Source organism: Mercenaria mercenaria, chromosome 14 (assembly GCF_021730395.1).
Source record: "Mercenaria mercenaria strain notata chromosome 14, MADL_Memer_1, whole genome shotgun sequence".
Classification (NCBI taxonomy): Eukaryota; Metazoa; Mollusca; class Bivalvia; order Venerida; family Veneridae; genus Mercenaria; species Mercenaria mercenaria.
Window position 1 is genome coordinate 47,390,290 of NC_069374.1, and position 25,748 is coordinate 47,416,037.

The 25,748-nt window shown below is 36.4% G+C and overlaps 1 protein-coding gene across 7 annotated transcripts in view; it reads left to right on the forward strand.

Annotated features, from left to right (window-relative positions):
* The window catches only part of LOC123526833 (coatomer subunit beta'-like), a 37,514-nt gene that overhangs the window by 221 nt on the left and 11,545 nt on the right, over positions 1 to 25,748 (forward strand). For 6 of the 7 annotated variants that reach the window (XM_053523427.1, XM_053523429.1, XM_053523430.1 and 3 more), the window contains exons 2-19: positions 979 to 1,116; positions 4,154 to 4,240; positions 4,619 to 4,745; positions 5,803 to 5,951; positions 6,242 to 6,388; positions 7,162 to 7,261; positions 8,677 to 8,819; positions 9,482 to 9,681; positions 9,931 to 10,130; positions 10,723 to 10,829; positions 13,080 to 13,223; positions 14,625 to 14,755; positions 15,454 to 15,661; positions 16,728 to 16,838; positions 17,255 to 17,469; positions 17,826 to 17,918; positions 18,801 to 18,975; positions 19,667 to 19,801. In XM_053523427.1, coding sequence (XP_053379402.1) covers positions 979 to 1,116; positions 4,154 to 4,240; positions 4,619 to 4,745; positions 5,803 to 5,951; positions 6,242 to 6,388; positions 7,162 to 7,261; positions 8,677 to 8,819; positions 9,482 to 9,681; positions 9,931 to 10,130; positions 10,723 to 10,829; positions 13,080 to 13,223; positions 14,625 to 14,755; positions 15,454 to 15,661; positions 16,728 to 16,838; positions 17,255 to 17,469; positions 17,826 to 17,918; positions 18,801 to 18,975; positions 19,667 to 19,801 — 2,610 coding nt within the window. Of the gene's footprint in view, positions 1 to 978; positions 1,117 to 1,465; positions 1,604 to 4,153; positions 4,241 to 4,618; positions 4,746 to 5,802; positions 5,952 to 6,241; positions 6,389 to 7,161; positions 7,262 to 8,676; positions 8,820 to 9,481; positions 9,682 to 9,930; positions 10,131 to 10,722; positions 10,830 to 13,079; positions 13,224 to 14,624; positions 14,756 to 15,453; positions 15,662 to 16,727; positions 16,839 to 17,254; positions 17,470 to 17,825; positions 17,919 to 18,800; positions 18,976 to 19,666; positions 19,802 to 25,748 lie in introns of all 7 variants that reach the window. The other variant, XM_053523428.1, reaches the window with a different exon arrangement.

The following is a 25,748-nucleotide window of genomic DNA, read 5'->3' on the forward strand; positions in this document are numbered from 1 at the left end:
CCGTAGAAGAATGTGTTGGGCCAAGGCTTTATTTTGCATCTAGTCTTGAAATGACATGTAAATTTGTATACATGCTATTTCATTTGTTTCTCCACCAGCAGTAAAACTGGCTATCACGCGAGGTAGACAAAGATGTGTTGCATTTTGGTGAGAATCTTGTCCACGACGCCAATGTTTAATTTTGGGGAGAAAATCATCAACCCAGTGCAGGACTCGAACCTATGACCCCCTGCTTGCAAGTCAGGCGCTCTACCAACGTGGGTTTCTGTTATACCAGAGATTTCAAGTTACTATAGATGTATGGAAGTGAAAAAAATCCCAACTGGTCTAACTGGGCTTTGGGCAAAATAATTGGACAGTCAGAAATTTTACAGGAAGTGGCTATTCTTACGGTCCAGTAGGAATAGCCTCGCAGGCTATTCTTACGGCTCTCCCGTACAGCTCTCCCGTAAGAATAGACATAAGCACTCCGGTGTCTATTCCTACGGCTCTTCCATACAAATTATAAAAAGTCTGCAGGTGGTAGTTATTCCTATGGCAGTACTGAATTCATTTGACTGATACATTTTCACCCAACTTCTTTACTTTTCTTGTTAACAATTTTAATACATCTTATTTATCGCAAGTGTAAAATACTTATTTAAATGAAATTTTGTCTTCTGAATAAATCGGACGGGAAGATTTACTGTAAATCTTACACTAACAGCAATATTTCATAATTCAAAGTGAGGCTCAAACCCATAGCTGCAAGGTGCGAGTGATTTGAAATAAGCAATCTTAACAACTCTGCAGCTGAGGCCCCTCATTTAATAGCAACAAAACTATGTATATTCATCGTTTGAAAACACCAATATTTCACTATCTTGCTTTAATAACAGTTTGATGTTCGTTCAAAGCAAGCTGATGTTCAGTATCTAACTCTAAGATATAAAAATATTCCAATTTCTATCTGTTACTAGCTGTGTTTTTGAATTTCAGCCTTTGAGGTTAGATATCAAGCGGAAGTTGTCTGCACGATCTGATCGTGTGAAGACAGTTGATCTTCATCCAACAGAGCCATGGATGCTTGCTAGTTTATATAATGGAAATGTCCATATTTGGAATTTTGAGTCACAGGTACACTTGCACTATGATTTGACAGAGAGTTTAACTCTCAGTCTGTGGGCTGTCATGATTGCTTGCTGTGGAAGTCCAAACAAATGCTGTTGACTTGATTTAGAACTTAGGTGACCAATTTGAGAAGTTTTATAAACAAGACTAATATGGTATTATATTTTAACTACTTGCATTATTTTGTTTGGTAATGTTTTAGTTGGTTAGTATAAAATTTGAAGGTGAATAGCAATTTGTTGCAAGTCAACAGTTTTGTTTGCATTTTCGATGACATAATCATGCAAAACACTTGTCTGTCATATATGACAAATTATCCCAGTATCTCTAACATCTAAGCTTTGTTTATTTCCAGCCACTTAAATTAAACACGACCCGCCTGCTCACTACTCGGTCTGACCGCGTAAAAAGCAATGACATGCATCCAGAATACCCTTGGATGCTTGTCAGCATTTTTAGCGGCCAGGTCCAAATTTGGGACTACACTAGACAGGTTTGATTTTCTATCCTCTTTTACAGGCTTTCAACTTACCCAACCTTGTGTAGATCAACAGAAATCCTCTCCCAATTCCTGTAGTGCTGTGTTTTCATCTCTTCTGTAATTGTAATGTTGCAGTGCCTTCTGTATCAGAAATTAAATACCTCTGGACAGTATTTTTCATATATACTCCTGTATATCTAAATTGATGCTCGAGAAACTTTAGCATTGTTTGCCTATCTCCTCTCTAGTTTACAAAAAGTTTTGTTTCAACTCGGTAAGGACAGACTGATCATAAGTGTTTGTACCAAATGTAATGCTGGAATAAGGTATACTGTGAAATCATTTATATTTGCTGGCATGAAATTTCGCACAAACGTGAAAAAGGACTGTTTCGCGTTGGCTTTATTTCGTGCATAAATTAATTAATTTTCAATTATAGAAATGAAGAAATAAAATCAAAAAATAATAATAGCGCGGTTTTTAATTCGCGCATCTGTCCTACTGCGAAATACACAAAAATTCATCCTACACGAATAAAATGATTTCACAGTAATTACCGTTCTAACTTCTTGTCTGAAATATTAAATAAGTAAATATGACTTTACACTCTTTGTAAATGAAATAGTTTCTTTAACATTCTATACTTTCAAATTTGTAATAAATACTGACTTGTAGAGTAAGTTGAAAGCCTGCTTTAAGGTGCTGTAAATATATTTTATCTGTTGGCTTCTCAGTTGAAACGTCTTATATTTGTGGGTTTTTAGTATTCCATGAAACATGAAAAAAAATCCTTATTGATGCAACAAACATACTGATGAGTACAGTTTCGCTTTTCATGCAGAGTGGTTGGTAAAACACAGACCTGTGCCCGGCATGTACTGTATTACTCCTAATACCCTCAGGGATAGTATTTTGCAAATTGGGGGAGTAAATTGCCCTGTCTAAATTTCAACGATTTCAACCTTTTGCAAATAAATTTCATTTATTGTTACCAAAATAATGCTAAAAATCACTTATTTTGGTGGAGGATAGTCGTTTATTTGGGGGAATACAGTAATAATGATTTAAGTTTAACTCTGTATCATTTTGTAAAGCCAGCAGATTAAATGATTTGACAGTCCATGAAAAGTATAATTTCCTTTCCAGTTTTAAAAAACACCGGGACAGGGTCATAATTTTAAGTTATCCTAAACTGCATGTCCTGTATGTATTCGTTTTTTGAAAAGCTGTGTACTGCATGATTTTTGTGTACATTTTAATAGTATGCTAATAATTATGCATGCAAAGTGAGTAAATGTTTTAAATAATGTTGGAGATGGGATTAATTATATATGTGTATTTGCATCAGTATTAAAGGTGATAGCCAGGTCAGATTGTAAATTGTAGTCATCCAGGTTTTACCTTGGTGTATGCATTCTGTCACTTTTCCCCTTTCCAACACCGTAACTTACTTGTCTTGCTAGAGTACATGTAATGTTCACTAGAGCTTGAGGAAAATTTTCAGTGTAATAATTCTTAAATTTGATGTTTAAGAATGAGGTCATTCAGCATTTTATATATTTGGTGCTTCTTCAATTAAAATAAGAGAAAATAGGACATTTTCTGAATCAGATATACAAGATTTTACATAAGAAAATCAGTTATTAAAAGCAAAGCTTGCTTTATTCGTCTAAAACTCAACAAAGTTGGTAAAGGTTGCAGAATAAATTCCAGATGGCAAGCTGAAAAGAGTTAATCTGTCTGGTGTATACCACATTATATTTCACTGTTAACATTTCAGAAGTAAGTAAAGGAGAATAAAATATGTTTGCACTGAATAAAATATGTTTGCACTATCTCTTGTTCACTGCATGTAGGTCAACATGACTTCAACATTAGCATACTTGATCCATTATTTAAAAAGAATGCATTTAAGCACTGTTTTGGAACCTCAGTACAGTTATTGTAAGTTTTGTAGGTCTCCTTTAACTTTAAGAAATTAAAGAAAACTGAACTTTCAGGTGAAGGGTTATGATTTAATTGCTTATGGAAAGGTCAGAGGCAATTGAAATGCACAGCTAAATTTAACACTTACATGTATATTACATGACCTGATTATCACAATTTTTTTAAATTTACACTTTAACCAGATGTTACTTTTAAACAATGATTTTTATCTCGTTAATTTTTTAAATACAATTGTAGTTTCACTGAGTCAAGGTATTCTTTAATGTATTAAATGGCATATTGATCTTCAGCTATATAATATACATTTTATTATTAACATAGCACATGCCTTTTTATATGAATATATATAGACTGAGAGAGATAAATGTCTTTACAGATCACGAAAGTGCTTTACTTTCCTGTTATACTTAACTTAAATTCCTGACAAAGATTATTTTCAAATTCAAAGAAAAATTGCGTAAGATCTGAAGGTTACAGTGATATTAAATATCTTCATAGTACAGTTTTTTTTTGTTGGAAAATACATTCAAATGTGACATTCAAATTATAATTGGTAAAGTATACTTCACTGCAGTATTTTCCCTCTTTTGACATGTTTGAGTAATTTATTTTTAGCAATTGATAAAGTCGTTTGAAGTATGTGACTTACCAGTGAGGACAGCACGGTTTGTGCCGAGGAAGAATTGGGTCATTACTGGTTCGGTAAGTTAACCATTCTATTTTCTTTCTTAGGTTTCTGAGATTTTCATGAAACTGTAGACTTCCACACCCTTTTAAATTAACACCCAAATGGTTAAAGGCGTTCGCTGCATTTGCAATTGAATAAATGCTTAGTGAAATGCAACAACATACTATCTTTTAAATTTTTTTATATAGCTGTTAGATTGTATGGTAAAGCTTTGTAAGTAATTTTATTTATAAGAGAAATAATTCCTAGTGGACATACATACTCTTTTGCCCAGGCCCAATCCATCTGTTATTGGTGGAGTAGCCTTCACACTGATTTCATTTGAAAAAAAACGTTAATTATATGACAAGACCATTGACCAGTTTGAATGTTTATTTATTCCCATGTAACAGGATGACATGCATGTTCGAGTTTACAACTACAACACTCTGGAACGAGTGCACCAGTTTGAGGCTCACAGCGATTATATTAGATCTATAGCAGTACATCCTACACAGCCATTCTTCCTCACCAGTAGTGGTAAGTTACCGCAGACACAAACAGATTGATAACTAAATAATTATTGTGGGATTTTAAAACAGATTGAAAAGGGAAATGTATCAAAGTCTCTTTAATTAGATTTACCTGTATCTGTTCAAACTAAACACTTTGGAAATTAATATCACTTAAAGTAATGTTTATGATAGAAAAAAATGCTTTACATTTACCCATGTATCCATGATGGAGAAACCTCTGGTCACATTTCCTGTATCATGGCATTGGTTCAAAATGTTTATTTCTTGAGTAAAGATATGAATAAATGTAAATTCATCTATATAAATCTGTTCCCAGTATGTTTAGCAAAAATTTTAAGGCCTTATGTTAGAGTTAGACATTGTTACTGTGTATAACATGTCTTGATTTTCATTATGTTCATCATAGAATCTCTATTTATAATAGAGGAGGTGACTTGAATCACATCACTTCTCTCTTTGTGGTCCATGTGTTATGGAACAAAGTCTGTTTTGTGGCCCATATGTTTTGGGACAATGTCTGTTTTGTGGCCCATGTGTTTTGGGACAACATCTGTTTTGTGGCCCATTTGTTTTGGGACAACATCTGTTTTGTGGCCCATGTGTTTTGGGACAACTTCTGTTTTGTGGCCCATGTGTTTTGGTTTTGTGGCCCTTGTGTTTTGGGACAACTTCTGTTTTGTGGCCCATGTGTTTTGGGACAACATCTGTTTTGTGGCCCATTTGTTTTGGGACAACATCTGTTTTGTGGTCCATGTGTTTTGGGACAACTTCTGTATGAATAGAACTGAAATCCTTGTGTTACCCTTGCATGATTGTAAGAGGCAATTGATCGAGTCAGAACACTTGCTTTTATTGTGTCTGTGTTTCTGGCAGATTATATGTATAAAAGTCTTTATGATACTCTTGTCACTGTGACTCTGAACCCATTTAAACCAAAATACAGTGTATTTGATTAGCTAGCAGACTGACAGCTTGAGGCAAGTGTCTGCTGTTTAGTTGACTGCTTAGACAGATTCAGCTGCGTAAAGTTCTATATCATACATTTGTATAACCCGTTTCAGACGACATGTTGATCAAGTTGTGGGACTGGGATAAGAAATGGACGTGCACACAGGTGTTTGAGGGACATACACATTACGTGATGCAGATTGTCATCAACCCTAAAGACAACAACACATTTGCCAGTGCCTCCCTCGACAGAACTGTCAAGGTCAGTAACATTGTTTATATACCCTACTCTAGGAGGCATATAGAAAATTAGTTAACAATATTACTGTAAAGATTTTGATTAATGGAAAATGCTGATCAGACAGTTCAAAATTTTAATGACGGTGTCCTTTTGATTCTAGACAAAGCTGAAATAAATGTGATTAAGAACCCTAACATTTTGCAAGATATTTGGATTCTCTGAAAATTATAATAATGCTGAAAAATGACTCAGATCACTATAGAATACTTTTAATTGAATATAAGTTAAAAATGTTTATCTTCTTCATTTAGGTATGGCAGCTTGGGTCACCAAATCCAAACTTCACTCTAGAAGGTCATGAGAAGGGAGTTAACTGTGTAGATTACTACACAGGGGGAGATAAACCATACTTGATATCTGGTGCCGATGACAGACTTGTCAAGATTTGGGATTATCAGGTAAATTCTATTGAACGAAAAAAAAAATTGATCTTAGGCTTACAAGAATTGTATTTCTTCTGTGTATATTACTCGGAATTATTTGCTGTTCACCTATCTTTATCTGTAGATGGTTCAGAAAACTTCTGAAAGGATATTGCGAGCTTATTTTGTACAAAAGGAGCAATCAGAATATTAGTAAAATAAATCTACTTTAAAAGGTGATCTGAATATTGACATTTGCTTTTTACCATGACTACCAGAATTTTACTGTATTTCATTACATATGTCCATAAGAACTGAATAGTGTTGTTTGTTACAACAAGTAAACAAAGATCAAGAACGAATAAATCAGCTTGCTTGGTTACTGTATGGCCATTCGGGTAATGTAACGCACATTCCAACAACAAAACTCCGCTAAACTAAAAACTTCTCCAAACAAAACTTTTACCCTGTTCCAGAATTTTCCTAGTTTAGAGGGGTTTTGCAGTATTGCTAAATGCTCACTATTAAGTGTTATGATAAAAAGAGTGAAATGAAGTTCAGAAGTTCAGTATGCAGAACAGGATGTTTGAATGCCACTGTAACATTTGTGTCTGGAGCGATTTTAAGTGCAGCTGTTATGTCACATGCATTTTAGCACAGTTGTTTCAAATAAATATAAAAAACTGTGAAAGCTGGGGTATAGAATTAATTCAGTTTCTGTTAGTAGTTCAAGCATAAGCTTAGGTAAAATTTCAAAAAGTAAATTTGAAAAAAGAAAGTGTTGTTATAAATGTATATTTTTTCTCCAGAACAAAACCTGTGTTCAGACATTGGAGGGACATGCACAGAATATCTCAGCTGTAGCTTTCCATCCCGAGTTACCTATCATACTGACTGGATCAGAAGATAGTAAGTTCCCTAGAAGTGATATCCGTTTAAATGTTCATGTTAGCTAAGAGATTGTTGGCAGTTTGTACTCCAGTTGTTAAATCTTTTGCCAGCTGGTGGCAAGTGAGTTTGCCTTTGCGAACAGTGCAGACCAAGATCAGTGCAGGCTTATCTTGGTCAGCACTGTTTGGTGTTCAGTCAGTGAATTTTCAGTGAACAGCCCTTCAAATTATAAATGGTACTACCAAGATTGAATGATAGACCAGTCCATTTTAGAAATTTAGCAGGCTAAAGATTAATGATAACATGCAGAATTACAGTATCGGCTTTCCTCATTGTCCTTAAAAAGTTTGCAATCTGAGGCAAATAGTGCCCTTAAAAAGTTTGCAATCTGAGGCAAAGAGTGCCCTTAAAAAGTTTGCAGTCTGAGGCAAATTACTCTTGGCTTTTACAATTCTTAAAGCAATGCAATTAAATGCGGCTTTTCAAGTAATTGTTTTTCCTTACAGAATTTTAGATATAAGACTGTAACTAGGTTTTATGGTATCTACATGGAGGATGATCTTTCATGTCTCTTTGCGATCTGGGTTAGAAATCCCTTGAGAAAAGTTGAATTCTTCCATGTTTGGAAGTCATCCAGTTGGCTTACAGAAGCCGGAGTCATAATAAATTCATTATCATTGCCGAGGTTTTGTTTGGGCCAAAAAAAAAATGCTTTAAATAAGCAGAAATTATACGTGGTATGGTGAAAAAAATGAAATTTAAAACAGGTATTTTAGCAAGAATTTTTAATGTTTACTTTCGTTTTCCGTATTTGTCACTCGTTTTCGCGACCGCCATTTTCAGACATTTTTATCATTTCTTAAGATTTTTCTAGTACAATCTAAATAAAAAGACAATAAAAAGTCTGCATTTAAGAAAAATATGATCACTCTTAGTTCTAATTTAGAAGAATTTGCCAAGAATAAAGTAAAACACCAAACCCACGCATTTCTAGGCAATGTGCAAAATAAGACAACAAAAATATGAATTTGCTGAAGAAAATCTGTAATGACTAATGTACTTGTTTTAGATAATGTCTATGAGAGTTGCATTAATAAAAGTATAGCTTGACCCCTGAAAAGCTGATCTTGAATCTTGACTCTTGAAAATCTGACTTTGACTCTTGAAAATCTGATTTTGACTCTTGAAAATTTAGGCTGAAGAGTCAATGACTCTTGAGTTTCAGAACCTACCGAAAGCCCTGCCGTGTGACATAAATTGAGTGAGTCACTCGGTGAGATTTAAAATGTTATATAACAGTAGGCTTCCTGGAAAGTGAATAAAAGAACGGCTGATGTTTTGGTTAGGTTGCTAGATGGTTGAAGTTGATACATACTTGCTGTGTAATTTAGATAGAAACATCAGTAAAAAGATTTTGTTATTTTATTTAACAGGTACAGTGAGAATATGGCATGCTAACACATACAGACTGGAGTCTACACTGAACTATGGTCTAGAAAGAGTGTGGACCATAGCTTGTCAGAGAGGTTCAAATAATGTTGCCCTGGGTTACGATGAAGGCAGCATTATAATCAAGGTATGTTAGGATGAATAATACAATTAGACCTCCATGTTACTTGAGTTTGAAAAAGTATGAAACCCTGAATGTGGATCATTGATTGAAAGATCTGTGATTTTAAAAGTGATATTAAAAGTGATGAATAAACATGTACATGTAACAATGCATGTTCATTAATCAGAAGGCATTGTGGTGCATATTCGTCAACATTGAAAGTCCAGAACTTAGGCTTTTGAAATGCCTGAATTTGTTTTTGCTTGATTATTGTTCTGTTTGCTTACATTATAATGAAACTTTACATGAATGTAAATTGGGCAGTTACTGACATCTCAATGAAATTTTTTATCAATATAGGCATGATTATCCTTTAGCCAGCTGGCGGCAAGTTATTCTACCTTTGTGACCAGTGCAGACCATAATCAGTCTGCACATTCTTTCAGGCTGATCATGGTCTGCACTGTCAGTAAACTTTCAGTTTTCAGTGAAAACCCCTTCGAATAATAAAAAGTATTGCTCAAATTGAATGATGGACCAATCCATTTTAGAGATTTAGCAGGCTAAGAGTTAATACATAGTAATGGCAGATTTGATATTTTCGATTCTTAAGTCAAAGTCTGAGGTTTCCCACTTTGATGAGTATGGGCCCAAATGTTTATAGTTGTTGTAACGGGTACTTTCAGCTTGGAAGAGAGGAACCAGCAATGTCAATGGACTCTAGTGGTAAAATTATCTGGGCAAAGCACTCTGAGGTACAGCAAGCCAACATTAAGGCAATGGGCGACCAGGAGATCAAGGATGGAGAGAGGCTGTCACTTGCTGTCAAGGATATGGGAGCATGTGAAATATATCCACAAAGTATACAACATAATCCTAATGGAAGGTATGTTTAAGCTGAATGGGTACAGTCTATAAAGAATATCCAAAAATGCTTGCAGTCTCTCTGTTCGGTTTACAGATCAAATTCCGAAGTGTCACAAAGTATATATAATGGCATTGTGAAAATCTTTTAGTGAAAGGGAGGTAATTTTTGTAGCCTGTGTCTCCCATTAAGCCATAGCTGCTAATTTTGTCTAAACAGTTTTAGTTAGAAATTCAGTTTTATTTCATATTTTCTGATGTGTTTTGCCAGGTTTGTATGTGTGTGTGGAGATGGGGAGTACATCATCTATACAGCTATGGCCCTGAGAAACAAAAGTTTTGGATCAGCACAAGAATTTGTCTGGAGTAATGACTCATCTGTGTATGCCATCAGGGAGGGAAGTAGCATGGTGAAAATCTTCAAAAATTTCAAAGAACAAAAATCTTTTAAGCCAGATTTTGGCTGTGAAGGTAAGAAAGTTAGGCTATTGTAGTTTGAATATTTGATTTATAATTGCACTTTGCCCTATTCTATGACAGTTTACTGTTGTATCTTTATAATTAAAAATAAGCATTGATTTTATAGATATATTTGGGGGCGTCCGTGGCCAAGTGGTTAAGGTCGCTGACTTCAAATCACTTGCCTCTCATCGATGTGGGTTTGAGCCTCACTCGGGGCGTTTAATTCTTCATGTGAGGATGCCATCCAGCTGGCTTACGGAAGATCGGTGGTTCTACCCAGGTGCCTGCTCGTGATGAAATAATGCACGGAGGGGCGCCTGGGGTCTTCCTCCACCATTAAAGCTGGAAAGTTGCCATATGACCTATCATGTGTCAGTGCGACGTTAAATCCAACAAATAAATAATAAATTTATAGATATGTTTAACACAAATTCATATTTAAAATTATGAACAATTTGCATTACTTCAAAGTATCTCTGTATACATAGAATTAACATAACTACATATATAATTATGTAACAAGTGCTTGATACGAAAATGGTAATTGAATGAAAAAGGAAATAATATGTGATAAAAAAGTATTCGATATATGTTTTGACAGGTATCTATGGTGGGAACATGTTAGGTGTTAGATCTGTCAGCGGGCTGGCGTTCTATGACTGGGACACCACAGATCTGGTTAGAAGGATTGAAATTACACCCAAAAATGTAAGTTTCATTCAGTTGATCTAAATCTTAACATACTTTCAGCTTTTTTGATAGAAAAGTTTAAAACAGCTTCCTTTTGCTGGTTAAAAACTTTCCTGTATGGAAGTCTTAAGGATTGAGCCGGGTCCCAATGTAGGTAAAATAAGTAGAGATAGAGCAGTTGGTATTTCAGTGCTTTTCAGTTTTGCTTGGCATGTAAGGACTTAAAAAGGGGAAAATTGTGTTCTGATGACAAAATTTTACTGCTTTAATATGTAAAGCACCTAGGCAAAAAAAAAAAAACAACCAACAAAAAAGCGCATTGACATGTGTTTTAAATGGTATATATAATGTACATACTTTTGAGTTTTTACTGGAATGTGTTAAAAAGAACATTTCTTGCAAGAAATTTTTGTAAAATAAAAAGTATAAAAAGGTGAATTTGGCCAATTTTCCTCCAAAAAGGCCTTAAAACATCGTCTTTAAATGTCTCACTTGCCTTTCTGTGCTGAGGGTGGAAACCCTGTTCGGGCTTGTATAATTCTTGCATATGAGGAAGGCATCCAACTGGCTTCCAGGAGGTCAGTGTTTCCACTTGGTATACATCCATGCCTGCAATAATGTTGAATGGGAGGAGGGGAACTTCGACCATGAAAAGCGAAAAAATTGCTACATATGATCTGTAATTGTGTAGGTGTGGCACTTAACCTAACAGAAAAAAATGTTTGAAAATATTAAGAACTTTTTTCTCTGATTTATATGTACATGTTTTATTAATTTTATCATTTCTTATATCAATATTTGAATGATTTTTAGCTCACCAGAGCACAAAGTGCTCAGGGTGAGCTATTGTGATCGCTCACCGTCCGGCGTCCGTCCGTCCGTCCGTCCGTCCACACTTTCCTTTAAACAACATCTCCTCCTAAACCAACAGGCCAATTTTGATGAAACTTCACAGGGATGTTCCTTGGATGGTCTTCTCTAAAAATTGTTCAAAGAATTGAATTCCATGCAGAGCTCTGGTTGCCATGGCAACCGAAAGGAAAAACTTTAAAAATCTTCTTCTCAAAAACCAGAAGCCCTAGAGCTTAGATATTTGGTGTGAAGCATTGCCTAGTGGACCTCTACCAAGTTTGTTCAAATCATGACCCTGGGGTCAGAATTGACCCCGCCCCAGGGGTCACTTGATTTTACATAGAAAAATCTTAAAAAATCTTCTTCTCGAAAACCAGAAGCCCTAGACCTTAGATATTTGACATGTAGCATTGCCTAATGGACCTCTACTAAAGTTGTTCAAATCATGACCCCGGGATCAAAATTTACCCCGCCCCAGGGGTCACTTGATTTTACATATGAAAATCTTCAAAAAATTTCTAAAAATAAAGCAGAAGGCCTAGGTCTTAGATATATCACATGTATGCCTAGTGGACCTCTACAAAATTTGTTCAAATCAGACCCCCGGGGTCAAAATTGACCCCGCCCTAGGGGTCGCTTGATTTTACATATGAAAATCTTCAAAAATTTTCTTAAAATAAACCAGAAGGCCTAGAGCTTAGATATTTCATATGTAGCATTGCCTAGTGGACCTCTACAACATTTATTCAAATCATGACCCCAGGGTCAAAATTGACCCCGCCCCAGGGGTCACTTGATTTTACATAGGAAAATCTTCAAAAAATTTCTAAAAATAAACCAGAAGGCCTAGGTCTTAGATATTTGACGTGTAGCATTGCCTAGTAGACCTCTACAAAATTTCTTCAAATCATGACCCCCGGGGTCAAATTGGCCCCGCCACATGGGGTTACTTGATTGTACATAGAAAAATCTTCAATATTTTCTAAAAATAAACCAGAAAGCCTAGAGCTTAGATATTCAACATGTAGCATTGCCTAGTGGACCTCTACAAAATTTGTTCAATCTTGACCCCCCAGGGTCAAATTGACCCAGCCCCAGGGGTTACTTTATTGTACATAGGGAAATCTTCATAAATTTGCTTAAAATAAACCAGAAGGCCTAGATCTTAGATATTCGATATGTAACATTGCCTAGTCGACTTCTACAAACTTTGTTCAAATAATGACCCCCGGGTTAAAATTGGCCCCGCCCCAGGGGTTACTTGATTGTACATCGGAAAGTTTTCCAAAAAAATTCTAAAAATCATCAGTTTGACATTTGAAACATATTACTCTGGTGAGCGATCCAGGGTCATCATGACCCTCTTGTTTATCATAAGCTAGTTTTTTGAAGCCATTGTTATGTTCCATTGCACAGATATTTTGGAGTGAGAATGGGGAGTTGATGTGTATATCTACAGATGACTCATTCTTTATACTCAAATATAAACAAGAAGCTGTAGAGAGGGCAAGTGAAAATAGAGAACTCATCACTGAAGATGGTATTGAAGAGGCTTTTGATGTGAGTAGAGAGTTTTGTCCATATTTCTGACAACAGATTCATGAAAGTTACCGTTACTGAGTGGTTTTCATTGATTGAAATTGCTTGTAAAATGGGGTCAAGGAAAAATATTTTGTGGAGCCTCCGTGGCCGAGTGGTTAAGGTCGCAAACTTCAAATCACTTGCTGCTCATCGATGTGGGTTCGAGCCTCACTCGGGGCGTTGAATTCTTCATGTGAGGAAGCCATCCAGCTGGCTTATGGAAGGTTGGTGGTTCTACCCAGGTGCCCGCTCGTGATGAAATAATGCACGGAGGGGCACCTGGGGTCTTCCTCCACCATTAAAGCTGGAAAATGGCCATATGACCTAAAATTGTGTCGGTGCGACATTAAACCCAACAAAATAAATAAATATTTTGTAATAACACTGAGAAACATTCCTCTGTCATTTAACATGTTTTGAATTTTGCTTTCTGTCTGTTCAAGGCAGCATAACCGTTCTACTGCTGTATTGTGTACATGTTTGTAAATGTAAGTAGCCAGCCATTAATTGACATGCACTCTTTCAAACATGCTCCTCTCATTCTTATCCATAAAATGATTTAGACAGTTGGTTAAAAATTTGCAGACACTAAATAGGAAAAAAAGTGTAAAAAAATGGTAGTTGCATAATGGCAGATTTAATTAGTTCCTGGTTTTGTTTGTTTTGCTATGTAAAGCTTTTTTCCTTACTTTGGTTGTAATTTGTTAGCTGACATGATAGGTCTGTGCTTGACATTTAGGTTGCAGTTTCATAATGAAGTAGTAGCATTAATGAATTTTTCACGGAAACTTAGGTCATGCACCACCACTAAAACAATAATTGAGCCGTGCCATGGGAAAACCAACATAGTGGCTTTGCGACCAGCATGGATCCAGACCAGCCTGCGCATGCACGCAGTCTGGTCAGGATCCATGCTGTTCGCTAACGGTTTCTCTAATTGCTATAGGCTTTGAAAGCGAACAGCATGGATCCTGTGCAGATGTGCAGGCTGGTCTGGATCCATGCTTGTCGCAAAGCCACTATGTTGGTTTTCTCATGGCACGGCTCATATAGAGCTCTGTTGTTAAGCTGATTGTAGTACAGTTGTTTGACTGGAAATATTTTATTGCATCAAACATGACCATTCTCTTTTTACAAGATTTTTATTCAGCACTGGTAATTTTTGGTACAAAAATATAAGTTGCAGATGTTTGAAATGGATCCCTGTGTATTTTGTGGCCAATTTTATATAGATTATTTTGTGTTTTCATGCCTATTGCAAGGCAACCTTATGTTTTTTGCAAATACCACAAAATGTTGAGATTTAAGTACATTTATTTATGGTTATCAGATAAGAAAATTGTTGCCTTCTTTACTTAACTAATTGTTGGTTTCATTCAGGTTGTGGGAGAAATTGAGGAGGTTGTAAAGACGGGGACCTGGGTTGGAGACTGTTTTATATATACAAATTCTGTAAACAGACTTAATTACTACGTTGGTGGAGAAATTGTTACTATAGCTCATTTAGATAGGTAAGTAATATAATCGTGTAAGTTTGCATTAAGTGTTTTACAAATTACTGTTAACTGAAATTTTCTGCACCAGAGACTGCTTGAAAAAAAGTCAATATTTCTGCGCTATTAAAGCTAGAAAAGCCCTCTATTAACTTAATAATATTGGTTTTCCCTAAGAGTCATCAGTTGTAGATACATTTTTAAGGACATAAACTTGCCTCGTTCTTACCAGTAAAGGGTTTGATATATGGCATGCGGTTGTTAGCATCTTCATTTAATCAAAGGCACATGCATAATTTTACTTGTGTTTAAATCTTGCCCTCTGTAAGCTTTGCTCAATCTTGATACTGAGTTCTGTGAAAGTTAACAGAAATTTAATTGGAAAACCTGTTGCTAACAGAGGACTTTGTTTGATGTGTTCAGAACAAATACTGTAAAAATCATTTAATTTCGTGGTTTTGGTCAAAACAGCAATTTCCGGGGATATAAATTCATGGATTTCAACTTTTGAACATACATGTAAAATAAATGAAAATTTTATTTGTTTGTTGGGTTTAAATTTGGCTTATTGACTCGACCACGAAAGTTTGTCCCCCCACAGATATTAATGATTTCAAAGTAATCTGCTTTTTCTTTTCTCTGTGGATAATTGGCTTTTCTGTTTGAAATATGTAAAATTTTAACCATATAAAGTTTATATGTGATCTTCATTTCAGAGTAATGTATATATTAGGATATATACCCAAGGATAACAGACTATACCTGGGTGATAAGGAACTGAATGTGATAAGTTACTCACTACTCCTGTCTGTCCTCGAGTACCAGACAGCCGTGATGAGACAGGACTTCGAGACGGCGGACAAGGTGTTACCTACAGTACCTAGAGAACATAGGACCAGAGTGGCTCACTTCCTGGAGAAACAGGTAAAACTTATTTTATTTGAATTTTTAGGTTTTGAATTTTGAGCTGTAGATATGTAAATGATATAGTTGAATATGCAATACTGTGAAATCATTAATATTTGTGGGGGACTAATTTTCATGGTTGAGTCAATCCACGAAATTTAATCCCAACGAGCAAGTGAACTTCCCATTCATTTTATGTTCAAAGGTTGAAATCCACGAATTCATATCCCCACGAAATTGCCGTTTTGATCAAAACCACAAAATTTCATGCCCACGAAATTTAATGATTTTACAGTACTTTAAAATCATATAGTATTTTGAGGAGGTGAAAAGTTTACTAAATATTTAGAATTAGAGTATCATGTAGTAGGTGTTTCGTGATACATGGCCAATGTGTGAACATGTAAGGCTAAAAATAACAAAAATAGCACCTGTAATTTGAAGGCAGTGGAATTCTAGTAGTTCATCACATGTAACTGCAGAATCTTCCGTCAGGAAGGATTAATTTATTTTCATGAAGGCTTATCAGCGATACAGAAATATTCTCGTATATTGGATGCAAGTTTGTAAAGATGTTTATAAATGTTTTGTGTTTGTAAACAGTGAAGCTTTAGTTTGTGACTGAAAAGTCCAAAATATCAGGAACTCAAAAAACAATTTCTTAAATGGCTGTGGTGCTGGTTTGAGCCCAGCTTTGGTGGTTGGCATGAGAGGTCACTGAAAGCATCAGCTGGCATGTCGGAGGCCGATGGTTCTATCGAGGTGCTAAAGATAATTGCTGATGGATCTTCCTCCACCATTAATTTATGTTAAAAGCTGGAAAATCAGCATATGACCCAGACCTAAAGAAGAAAAAAATTTATATTAACCCTTAGCCTGCTGCAGGCGAATTTAACAGCCTTTGCAAACAGCTTGGAACCAGATCGGCATCTGATCAGGTTCCAAGCTGTTTGCTACTCTGACAATATTTCTTCCAATTTTGGAGCAAATTGAATGAACTTCACAATTTTAGCAGACGACATTTCCAGCAGACGACAATTTATCTAGCATGCTAAAGGTTAAATGGAAGTTTCTTGTATTTCAGGGTTTTAAATCTCAAGCTTTAGCTGTGACATGTGATCAGGAACACAAGTTCGAGCTTTCTGTGCAATTAGGGGACCTTAAAACAGCATACCAGATAGCCAAAGAAATTGAGGTTAGTAGTTTTATCCTATATGAAAAATTCTTTTCTGTGGAATGAATTAATTGTGTCTAGTCTTTCAACAGGGTAGAATTTGAATGGTCACTTCTTGTTAGTTGAGTATGGAGGGAAAAGGCTAACATTGAGTTGTAAATTTTCTTTAAAAATTTAACATGGCAACTTTCATGATGTAGCAATTTGCCCAAGGCATTGTCAGATAATTTTGTTCTTTCTCTTGAAACCAGGTAATATGCACAACCATACTGATTGTTTTCTTTTGAGAAATGGGAGTTTGGGCTGAGAGGGGGGGTGGGGGGAGGTTGCTGCTAAAATTTTTAACTTCTGCAAAAGAAAATAGAAAATCCTCCCTGATGTATGTTGTACAGACATTACGAAAGTTTGTAAATGTGATTCTGGTACTCTGTATCCAGGGTGAACAAAAATGGAAGCAGTTAGCTGAGCTAGCCATACAGAAGTGCGAGTTTGGATTGGCGTTAGAATGTCTGCACCAGGCTCAGGATTTCGGAGGTCTGTTGTTGTTGGCATCCTCAGCTGGAAACGCAGAAATGTTGGGAAAACTTGGAGAGTCGGCAGAGAAAGGGGGACAAAATAACGTTGCATTCCTGTCATACTTCGTGCTTGGACAGTAAGATTTTTAAGCTTACATAGTTAAATATTTGAAAATGCAGGATCATCTTTCATCGTTTTTATATGCCTGTTAAAAGAAATAAGACATACTGTTAATTGTTTATAATCTGTGTTTGATGCTGTTCTATCAATATGAATCAAACGACAAGTTTTAGTTGTTCAAGTTGTAAGTTCACTCAGATTTTGTTTAAGGCTTGTTTGTAATAATTTGGATGTAAGTTTATATATCGGTAGCCATAGTATTAGTAGCCCATACGGTAAAATCGCTTTCCATAGGATGTGACAACAAAGAAGTGTCAAATTATTGTAAATTCTTTAAAGTAAACCTGACTCTTATTTTATTTCAATGTGTAGGTTGGAGAAGGCTCTAGAGGTGTTAGTGAACACAGGTAGACTGCCAGAAGCAGCTTTCTTTGCCAGAACTTACTTACCTAGTCATGTATCAAGGTAGGAAATGGAGTTACAGACTGGTTACTTACTGAAAATTGTTACTTCTTATCAGGGACCTCTGTGACCAAGTGGTTAAGTCACTGACTTATTCATTTGTCTTTCAACTGTGGGTTTGAAAACATGTTTGAGATGCAAAATTGTTGATACGAGGAAGTCATCCATGTGGCTTACAGAAGGTTGATGGTACTACCGAGCTGCCTTGCCATGTCAGAAACAATGCTTAGAGAGGATTTTATTCTACCGTCAGAAGCTGGAAAGTTGCCATTTGACATAAATTGAGCCAGGCCATGGGAAAATCAACATAGTGGATTTGCGACCAGCACGGATCCAGACCAGCCTGCGCATCCACGCAGTCTGGTCAGAATGCATGCTGTTCGCTTTCAAAGCCTATTGCAGTTAGAGAAATTGTTAGCGAACAGCATGGATCCTGACCAGACTGCGCAGATGCCACTATGTTGGTTTTCCCATGGCACGGCTCATTTGTGTTGGTGTGACATTGAATGCAACCAAAAATAAGTTCAAAATTGTATTTGTTTAGGTTTTGTTATTGGCAGAAACTGTTCAAATTATTAGTCTAAGCTTGAAAATGTTGCCTTGATTATGTCAGTTAACAGTCATAAAAAACTTTCAAATAAGAAGAGGCAGTTGAATAATTTATTTAAACATTATATTTAAAAAAAAAGACTGCTTTATCAAAGTGCTTAAAATTCCAGGGTACAAGTTCAGTATTGATATCTATACTGGGGTTGGATTTAAGGCTAATCTGTATCCATTTGTAGTGTGTAAAAATAAAAAGCTTTTAAGATGTCATCATGCTTATTCCCATGTTAAATGCTGAAGTTGTTTTTGAGGAAAAAAAAAATTGAATTTCGTTTGCAGAATTGTTCAATTATGGAGAGAATCTTTACACAGTGTGAAAGCAGCCAATTCATTAGCAGACCCAGCTGAATATGAAAATCTGTTTCCTGGCATGGCTGATACTGTGAAGTGTGAACAATTCCTCAAACCTCAGAGAATGAGACGGTACCCAGCACGAACATACCCACAAGTTCCTGTAAGTATTGACTCGAGTAGATTCTTTAGGTATGGTGGCTAACAGCAACTTTGCATGGTTAAGTTCAATATTATAACATTGTTTATCCCTTATCATCACACAGTTGATTCCGCCTTTGTGACCAGTGAAGATCATGATCAGCCGGCACATCCATGCAGTTTGATCATGATCTGCACTGTTTGCCATTCTGTCAGTATCGTTATGGTAAGCACCCCTTTTAACAGTTAATGGTAATGTCCAAATTGAAAAAAGGACAAGTTCATTATAGAAATTCAGCAGTGTAAGAGTTAATCTCAAATATTTTCATACTGGATGCTTTGTGGTATATTTATACCTTTTAGTCTCTCATGTTCAGGTTGGAAGATAACATTCTTTTGTTTGTTATGAAATAAATAATATTGGGATACAGATGTGGGAGGGGAGGCTACTATCCATTGATTTTATGGTTGAGTCGTAGGGCAAAATTATAATGCTTGTGAACAGATGAAGTTGACATGTTGTTTATTTTCATATGTTGAAATCCACAATATAGAATATGAAATGATTAAACAGTATTTTTATGCCTGCTTATTCATCTTGGTTGCTGAGTCGTCCAAGTATTTTTACATTATTGTCCATACTAACTTAAGACAATAGTGAAAGTAGTTTTCTTGCTGTTTGTGAAAATCATTATTTTTACCAAACACTTCAGACAAATTCTGACCGAGTGCCGCTAGAAGAGATGGCAGCAGCTGAGGAAAGGGGAGCATTCAGTTACCAACCACCACGACCTGAGGGAGAGGAAGATGAGTTTGTTGAAGCACCACAATCACAGTCCAAATCACAGGTCAGTTGTCAAAGGATTCTTACAAACTGTAATGTAGATCAGGATGAAATTTCGAGTTTATCACACAGTCGTTAATATCATTATCTTAAAAAGGAGTTATGTTTCAAGTTCAGTATTAATGCCACTTTGGAACCTGCTCACAGGCAATGTTTTATATATTACTAAATTTGGGCCACAAATCTGCTAGAACTGAAAATAACCTACCTGGACTTGAAAATAAAAAGGGGTGTGATTCTTCCACTTTTCTGCTAATTTCCTCTTTTTGAACAGAACAGTTTGAAAACAGAAAAAGTTGTTTGATTTGGAAAGATAAGTGCAAAAAATGTAATATTGTCAAAATGTTATAGGTGGTATCCTCTTATTTCCCAGTTTTTGGCCAATAGGCAGTTGCATCCCTAATAAGCAACTACCGATCAATTTAATATTTTTTTAGCTCACCTGTCACAAAGTGACAAGGTGAGCTTTTGTGATCGCGCGGTGTCCGTCGTCCGTCCGTGCGTGCGTGCGTCCGTAAACTTTTGCTTGTGACCACTCTAGAGGTCACATTTTTCATGGGATCTTTATGAAAGTTGGTCAGAATGTTCATCTTGATGATATCTAGGTCAAGTTCGAAACTGGGCCAAGTGCCATCAAAAACTAGGTCAGTAGGTCTAAAAATAGAAAAACCTTGTGACCTCTCTAGAGGCCATATATTTCACAAGATCTTCATAAAAATTGGTCAGAATGTTCACCTTGATGATATCTAGATCAAGTTCGAAACTGGGTCACGTGCCATCAAAAACTAGGTCAGTAGGTCTAAAAATAGAAAAACCGTGTGACCTCTCTAGAGGCCATATATTTCAAAAGATCTTCATGAAAATTGGTCAGAACATTCACCTTGATGATATCTAGGTCAAGTTCGAAACTGGGTCACATGCCTTCAAAAACTAGGTCAGTAGGTCAAATAATAGAAAAACTTTGTGACCTCTCTAAAGGCCATATTTGTTATGGGATCTGTATGAAAATTGGTCTGAATGTTCATCTTGATGATATCTAGGTCAAGTTCGAAACTGGGTCGCGTGCAGTCAAAAACTAGGTCAGTAGGTCTAAAAATAGAAAAACCTTGTGACCTCTCTAGAGGCCATATATTTCATGAGATCTTCATGAAAATTGGTCAGAATGTTCATCTTGATGATATCTAGGTCAAGATCGAAAGTGTGTCACATGCTTTCAAAAACTAGGTCAGTAGGTCAAATAATAGAAAAACCTTGTGACCTCTCTAGAGGCTATATTTTTCATGGGATCTGTATGAAAGTTGGTCTGAATGTTCATCTTGATGATATCTAGGTCAAGTTCGAAAGTGGGTCACGTGCCATCAAAAACTAGGTCAGTAGGTCAAATAATAGAAAAACCTTGTGACCTCTCTAAAGGCCATATTTTTTATGGGATCTGTATGAAAATTGGTCTGAATGTTCATCTTGATGATATCTAGGTCAAATCCGAAACAGTATCATGTGCAGTCAAAAACTAGGTCAGTAGGTCTAAAAATAGAAAAACCTTGTGACCTCTCTAGAGGCCATACTTGTGAATGGATCTCCATAAAAATTGGTCAGAATGTTCCCCTTGATGATATCTAGGTAAAATTTGAAACTGGGTCACGTGCCGTAAAAAACTAGGTCAGTAGGTCAAACAATAAAAAAACCTTGTGACCTCTCTAGAGGCCACACTTTTCATGGGATCTGTATGAAATTTGGTCTGAATGTTCATCTTGATGATATCTAGGTCAATTTTGAAACTGGGTCAACTGCGGTCAAAAACTAGGTCAGTAGGTCTAAAATTAGAAAAATCTTTTGACCTCTCTAGAGGCCATATTTTTCAATGGATCTTCATGAAAATTGATCTGAATGTTCACCTTGATGATATCTAGGTCAGTTTCGAAACTGGGTCACGTACGATCAAAAACTAGGCCAGTAGGTATAAAAATAGAAAAACCTTATGACCTCTCTAGAGGCCATAATTTTCATGAGATCTTCATGAAAATTAGTTAGAATGTTAACCTTGATGATATCTAGGGAAAATTCAAAACAGGGTCACGTACCTTCGAAAACTAGGTCAATAGGTCAAATAATAGAAAAACCTTGTGACCTCTCTAGAGACCATATTTTTCAATGGATCTTCATGAAAATTGGTCAGAATTTTTATCTTGATAATATCTAGGTCAAGTTCAAAACTGGGTCACAAGAGCTCAAAAACTAGGTGACTATGTCAAATAATAGAAAAAACGACTTCATACTCAAAACTGGGTCATGTGGGAAGAGGTGAGCGATTCAGGACCATCATCGTCCTCTTGTTGCAATTTCTGCTCCAACTCATAATGCAACCCATGTGCCCATAATGAGCAAAGAAAACAACTGTAAATTGCCAAAAAGCACAAGAAAATACATGATTATGAGGAATTTGCTAGTTGTTTTTATAGGTCCTCTACCAGTCAGGGGTGTAACTATTTTAAGTTACGTAACGTATTTCAGTTTCTTTTTAGCTCACCTGTCACATAGTGACAAGGTGAGCTTTTGTGATCACCCTTCGTCTGTCGTCAGTCCGTCCGTGCGTGCGTCCGTCAACAATTTCTTGTCTGCACGATAGTGGTTTCATTTATGATTTTATTAGTCCCCTACGCGTTGAAAACCAGTTTCGGGGACTATAGGAATGCACTTTTCCGTCATTCCGTCCGTCCGTCCGCAATTTCATGTCCGGTCCATAACTCTGTCATCCATGAAGGGATTTTAATATTACTTGGCACAAATGTTCCCCATGATGAGACGACGTGTCGTGCGCAAAACCCGGACCCCTAGCCCAAAGGTCAAGGTCACAATTGAAAGTTAAAGGCCAACAGGGCTTTTTTCCTGTCCGGTCCACAACTCTCCCATCCTTGAAGGGATTTTAGTATTACTTGGCACAAATGTTCCCCATGATGAGATGATGTGTCATGCGCAAATCCCAGACCCCTTGCTCAAAGATCAAGGTCACAATTGGAGGTCAAAGGTCAACAGGGCTTTTTTCCTGTCCGGTCCATAACTCTCCCATCCATGAAGAGATTTTAATATTACTTGGCACAAATGTTCCCCATGAGGAGACGACGTGTCATGCGCAAAACCGGGACCCCTAGTTTAAAGGTCAAGGTCACAATTGGAGGTCAAAGGTCAACAAGGCTTTTTTCCTGTCCGGTCCATAACTCTCCCATCTATGAAGGGATTTTAATATGACTTGGCACAAATGTACCTCATAATAAGACGATGTGTCATGCACAACTTTCAGACCCCTAGCTCAAAGGTCAAGGTCACACTTAGCAGTCAAATGTTAACATAGCATGAACAGGGTCTGTTTCGTGTCCGGTCCATAACTCTGACATTCATTAAGGGATTTTAATATCACTTAGCACAAGTGTTCCCCATGATGAGACGACGTGTCATGCGCAAATCCCGGACCCCTAGCTCAAAGGTCAAGGTCACAATTGGGGGTCAAAAGTCAACAGAGTTTTTTTCCTGTCCCGTCCATAACCCTGCAATCCATGAAGGGATTTTAATATTACTTGGCACAAATGTTCCCCATGATGAGACAACATGTCGTGCGCAAAGCCCAAGCCCGTGTTCACAAAGCATTTTTCGATCTCAGCTGAGTTTGAGTTTGAAATTTTATTAACAGTTTTACTAAAACTTCAAGACTTAATTCCAATTGAAACCGACCATCAGTACTGAAAAGTCATCTGAAAATAGTTATTAACTTAAAATTAAGTTTTAAACATGCTATTTAGATATAAATGACAAATAAAGTTTCATTATCAAACTCAGCTGAGACTGAAAATGTTTTGTGAACACGGGGCCTGACCCTTAGCTAAAAGGTCAAGGTCACAATTGGAGGTCAAAGGTCAATAAGGTTTTTTCCCTGTCCGATCTAGAACTCTGTCATCCATCAAGGGATTACAATATTACTTGGCATAAATGTTTCCCATGATGAGACGACGTGTCATGCGCAACACCCAGTACCCTAGCTTAAAGGTCAAGGTCACACTTTGAGATCAAAGGTCAAGAGGATTTTTTTCCTGTCCGGTCTATAACTTTGTCATGCAAAGCAGGATTTAGATATCAGTTGGCACAAATATTCCCCTGGATGAGACAACATGTCATGCGCAAGAACCAGGTCCCTAGGTCTAAGGTCAAGGTCATATTTAGAGGTCAAAGGTCAAATTCAAGAATGACTTTGTACGGAACATTTCTTCTTCATGCATGGAGGGATTTTGATGTAACTTGGACCAAATGTTCACCACCATGAGGCACCCTTGTTTTTAGAATTACGTCCCTTTGTTTTTACTATAAATAGATTTTATTGTAACTTTTTTATTACTGGCGGTAGAGAAAAATTGAGACCACTTTTCTGTGGTACAGCATGCATGTTACATCCAATTTTTAGGTGTATTTTGACCTATCTCTACCTGGTAAAGAGTTTCTTGTGGACTTATATTATATAGATTTTTTTTTTTTTTTTTTTTTTTTTTTTTTTATTTGTTAAAGATTAATTTCCCTTTGTTGTTACTATAAATAACTTACATGATAACATTTTTATAATCAGCCAAAAAAATTCAATATGAAAACAACTGTGGGTTTTTATATATGCACATTTTAATCCAAGTGTGTTGTTATAACATATTGTATATGTAGTACAATATTGTTTATACATCATTGACAGATATCAGTTCATTATGTTATACTGCAGTAGAGAAAATTAGGTGCCTTCCAGTAGGGGACTTTGTATTGCATGGCAATACTTCATTCACTTGTTTTAACGAAACTTGCACATAACTTGTATCACCATAAGATCTCGGTTCCTTTCTTGAACTGGCCAGATCCCATTATGGGTTCCAGAGTTATGGCCCCTGAAAGGGCCAAAATTAGATAGCAGCTTTATTTATAATTTGATTTTTACCAAACTGGCACACAACTTGTATCACCATAAGATCTTGGTTCCTTTCTTGAACTGGCCAGATTCCAATATGGGTTCCAGAGTTATGGCCCCTGAAAGGGCCAGAATTAGCTATTTTGACCTTGTCTGCACAATAGCAGCTTCATTTATGATTTTATTTTAACCAAACTTGCACACAACTTGTGTCACCATAAGATCTTGGATCCTTTCTTCAACTGGCGAAATTCTTTTATAGGTTCCAGAGTTATGGCCCCTGAAAGGGCCAGAATTAGCTATTTTGACCTTGTCTGCACAATAGCAGCTTCATTTATGATTTGAATTTAATCAGACTTGCACAAAACTTGTGTCACCATAAGATCTCGGTGCCTTTTTTAAACCGGCAAGATCCCTTAATGGGTTCCAGAGTTATGGTCCCTGAAAGGGCCAAAATTAGCTATTTTGACCTTGTCTGCACAATAGCAGCTTCATTTATGATTTGATTTTAACCAAACTTGCACACAACTTGTATTACCACAAGATCTTGGTTCCTTTCTTGAACTGGCCAGATTCAATCATGGGTTCCAGAGTTATGGCCCCTTAAAGGTCCAGAATTGGCTATTTTGGCTTTTGCAGCCATACAGATACTTCATTTATGGTTTTATTTGATGCAAACTTCCAAAATATCTTCAACAACAATAAATCTTGGATTCCATGACAAATCAGATCCAATCGTAGGTTCCAGAGTTATTTTATATCTGATTACCTCCCCTGATAGTAATGAAAATGGATTTATATCAGTAAGTACTTATAGGACTTATTTGAAATTTCATTATTGTCATTAGTTGGACTGAGCCAATCAGGGTAGATAACTATGGACTGATTTTATGTCCAATTACCTCCCTTTATTTCAAATTAAAATGGGTATATCTCCGTAACTAATGAAGATACTGATCTGAAATTTCATTTATGTCAACAGATTTATTTGACAGATCCTTCTTTTGTTCACTTACAA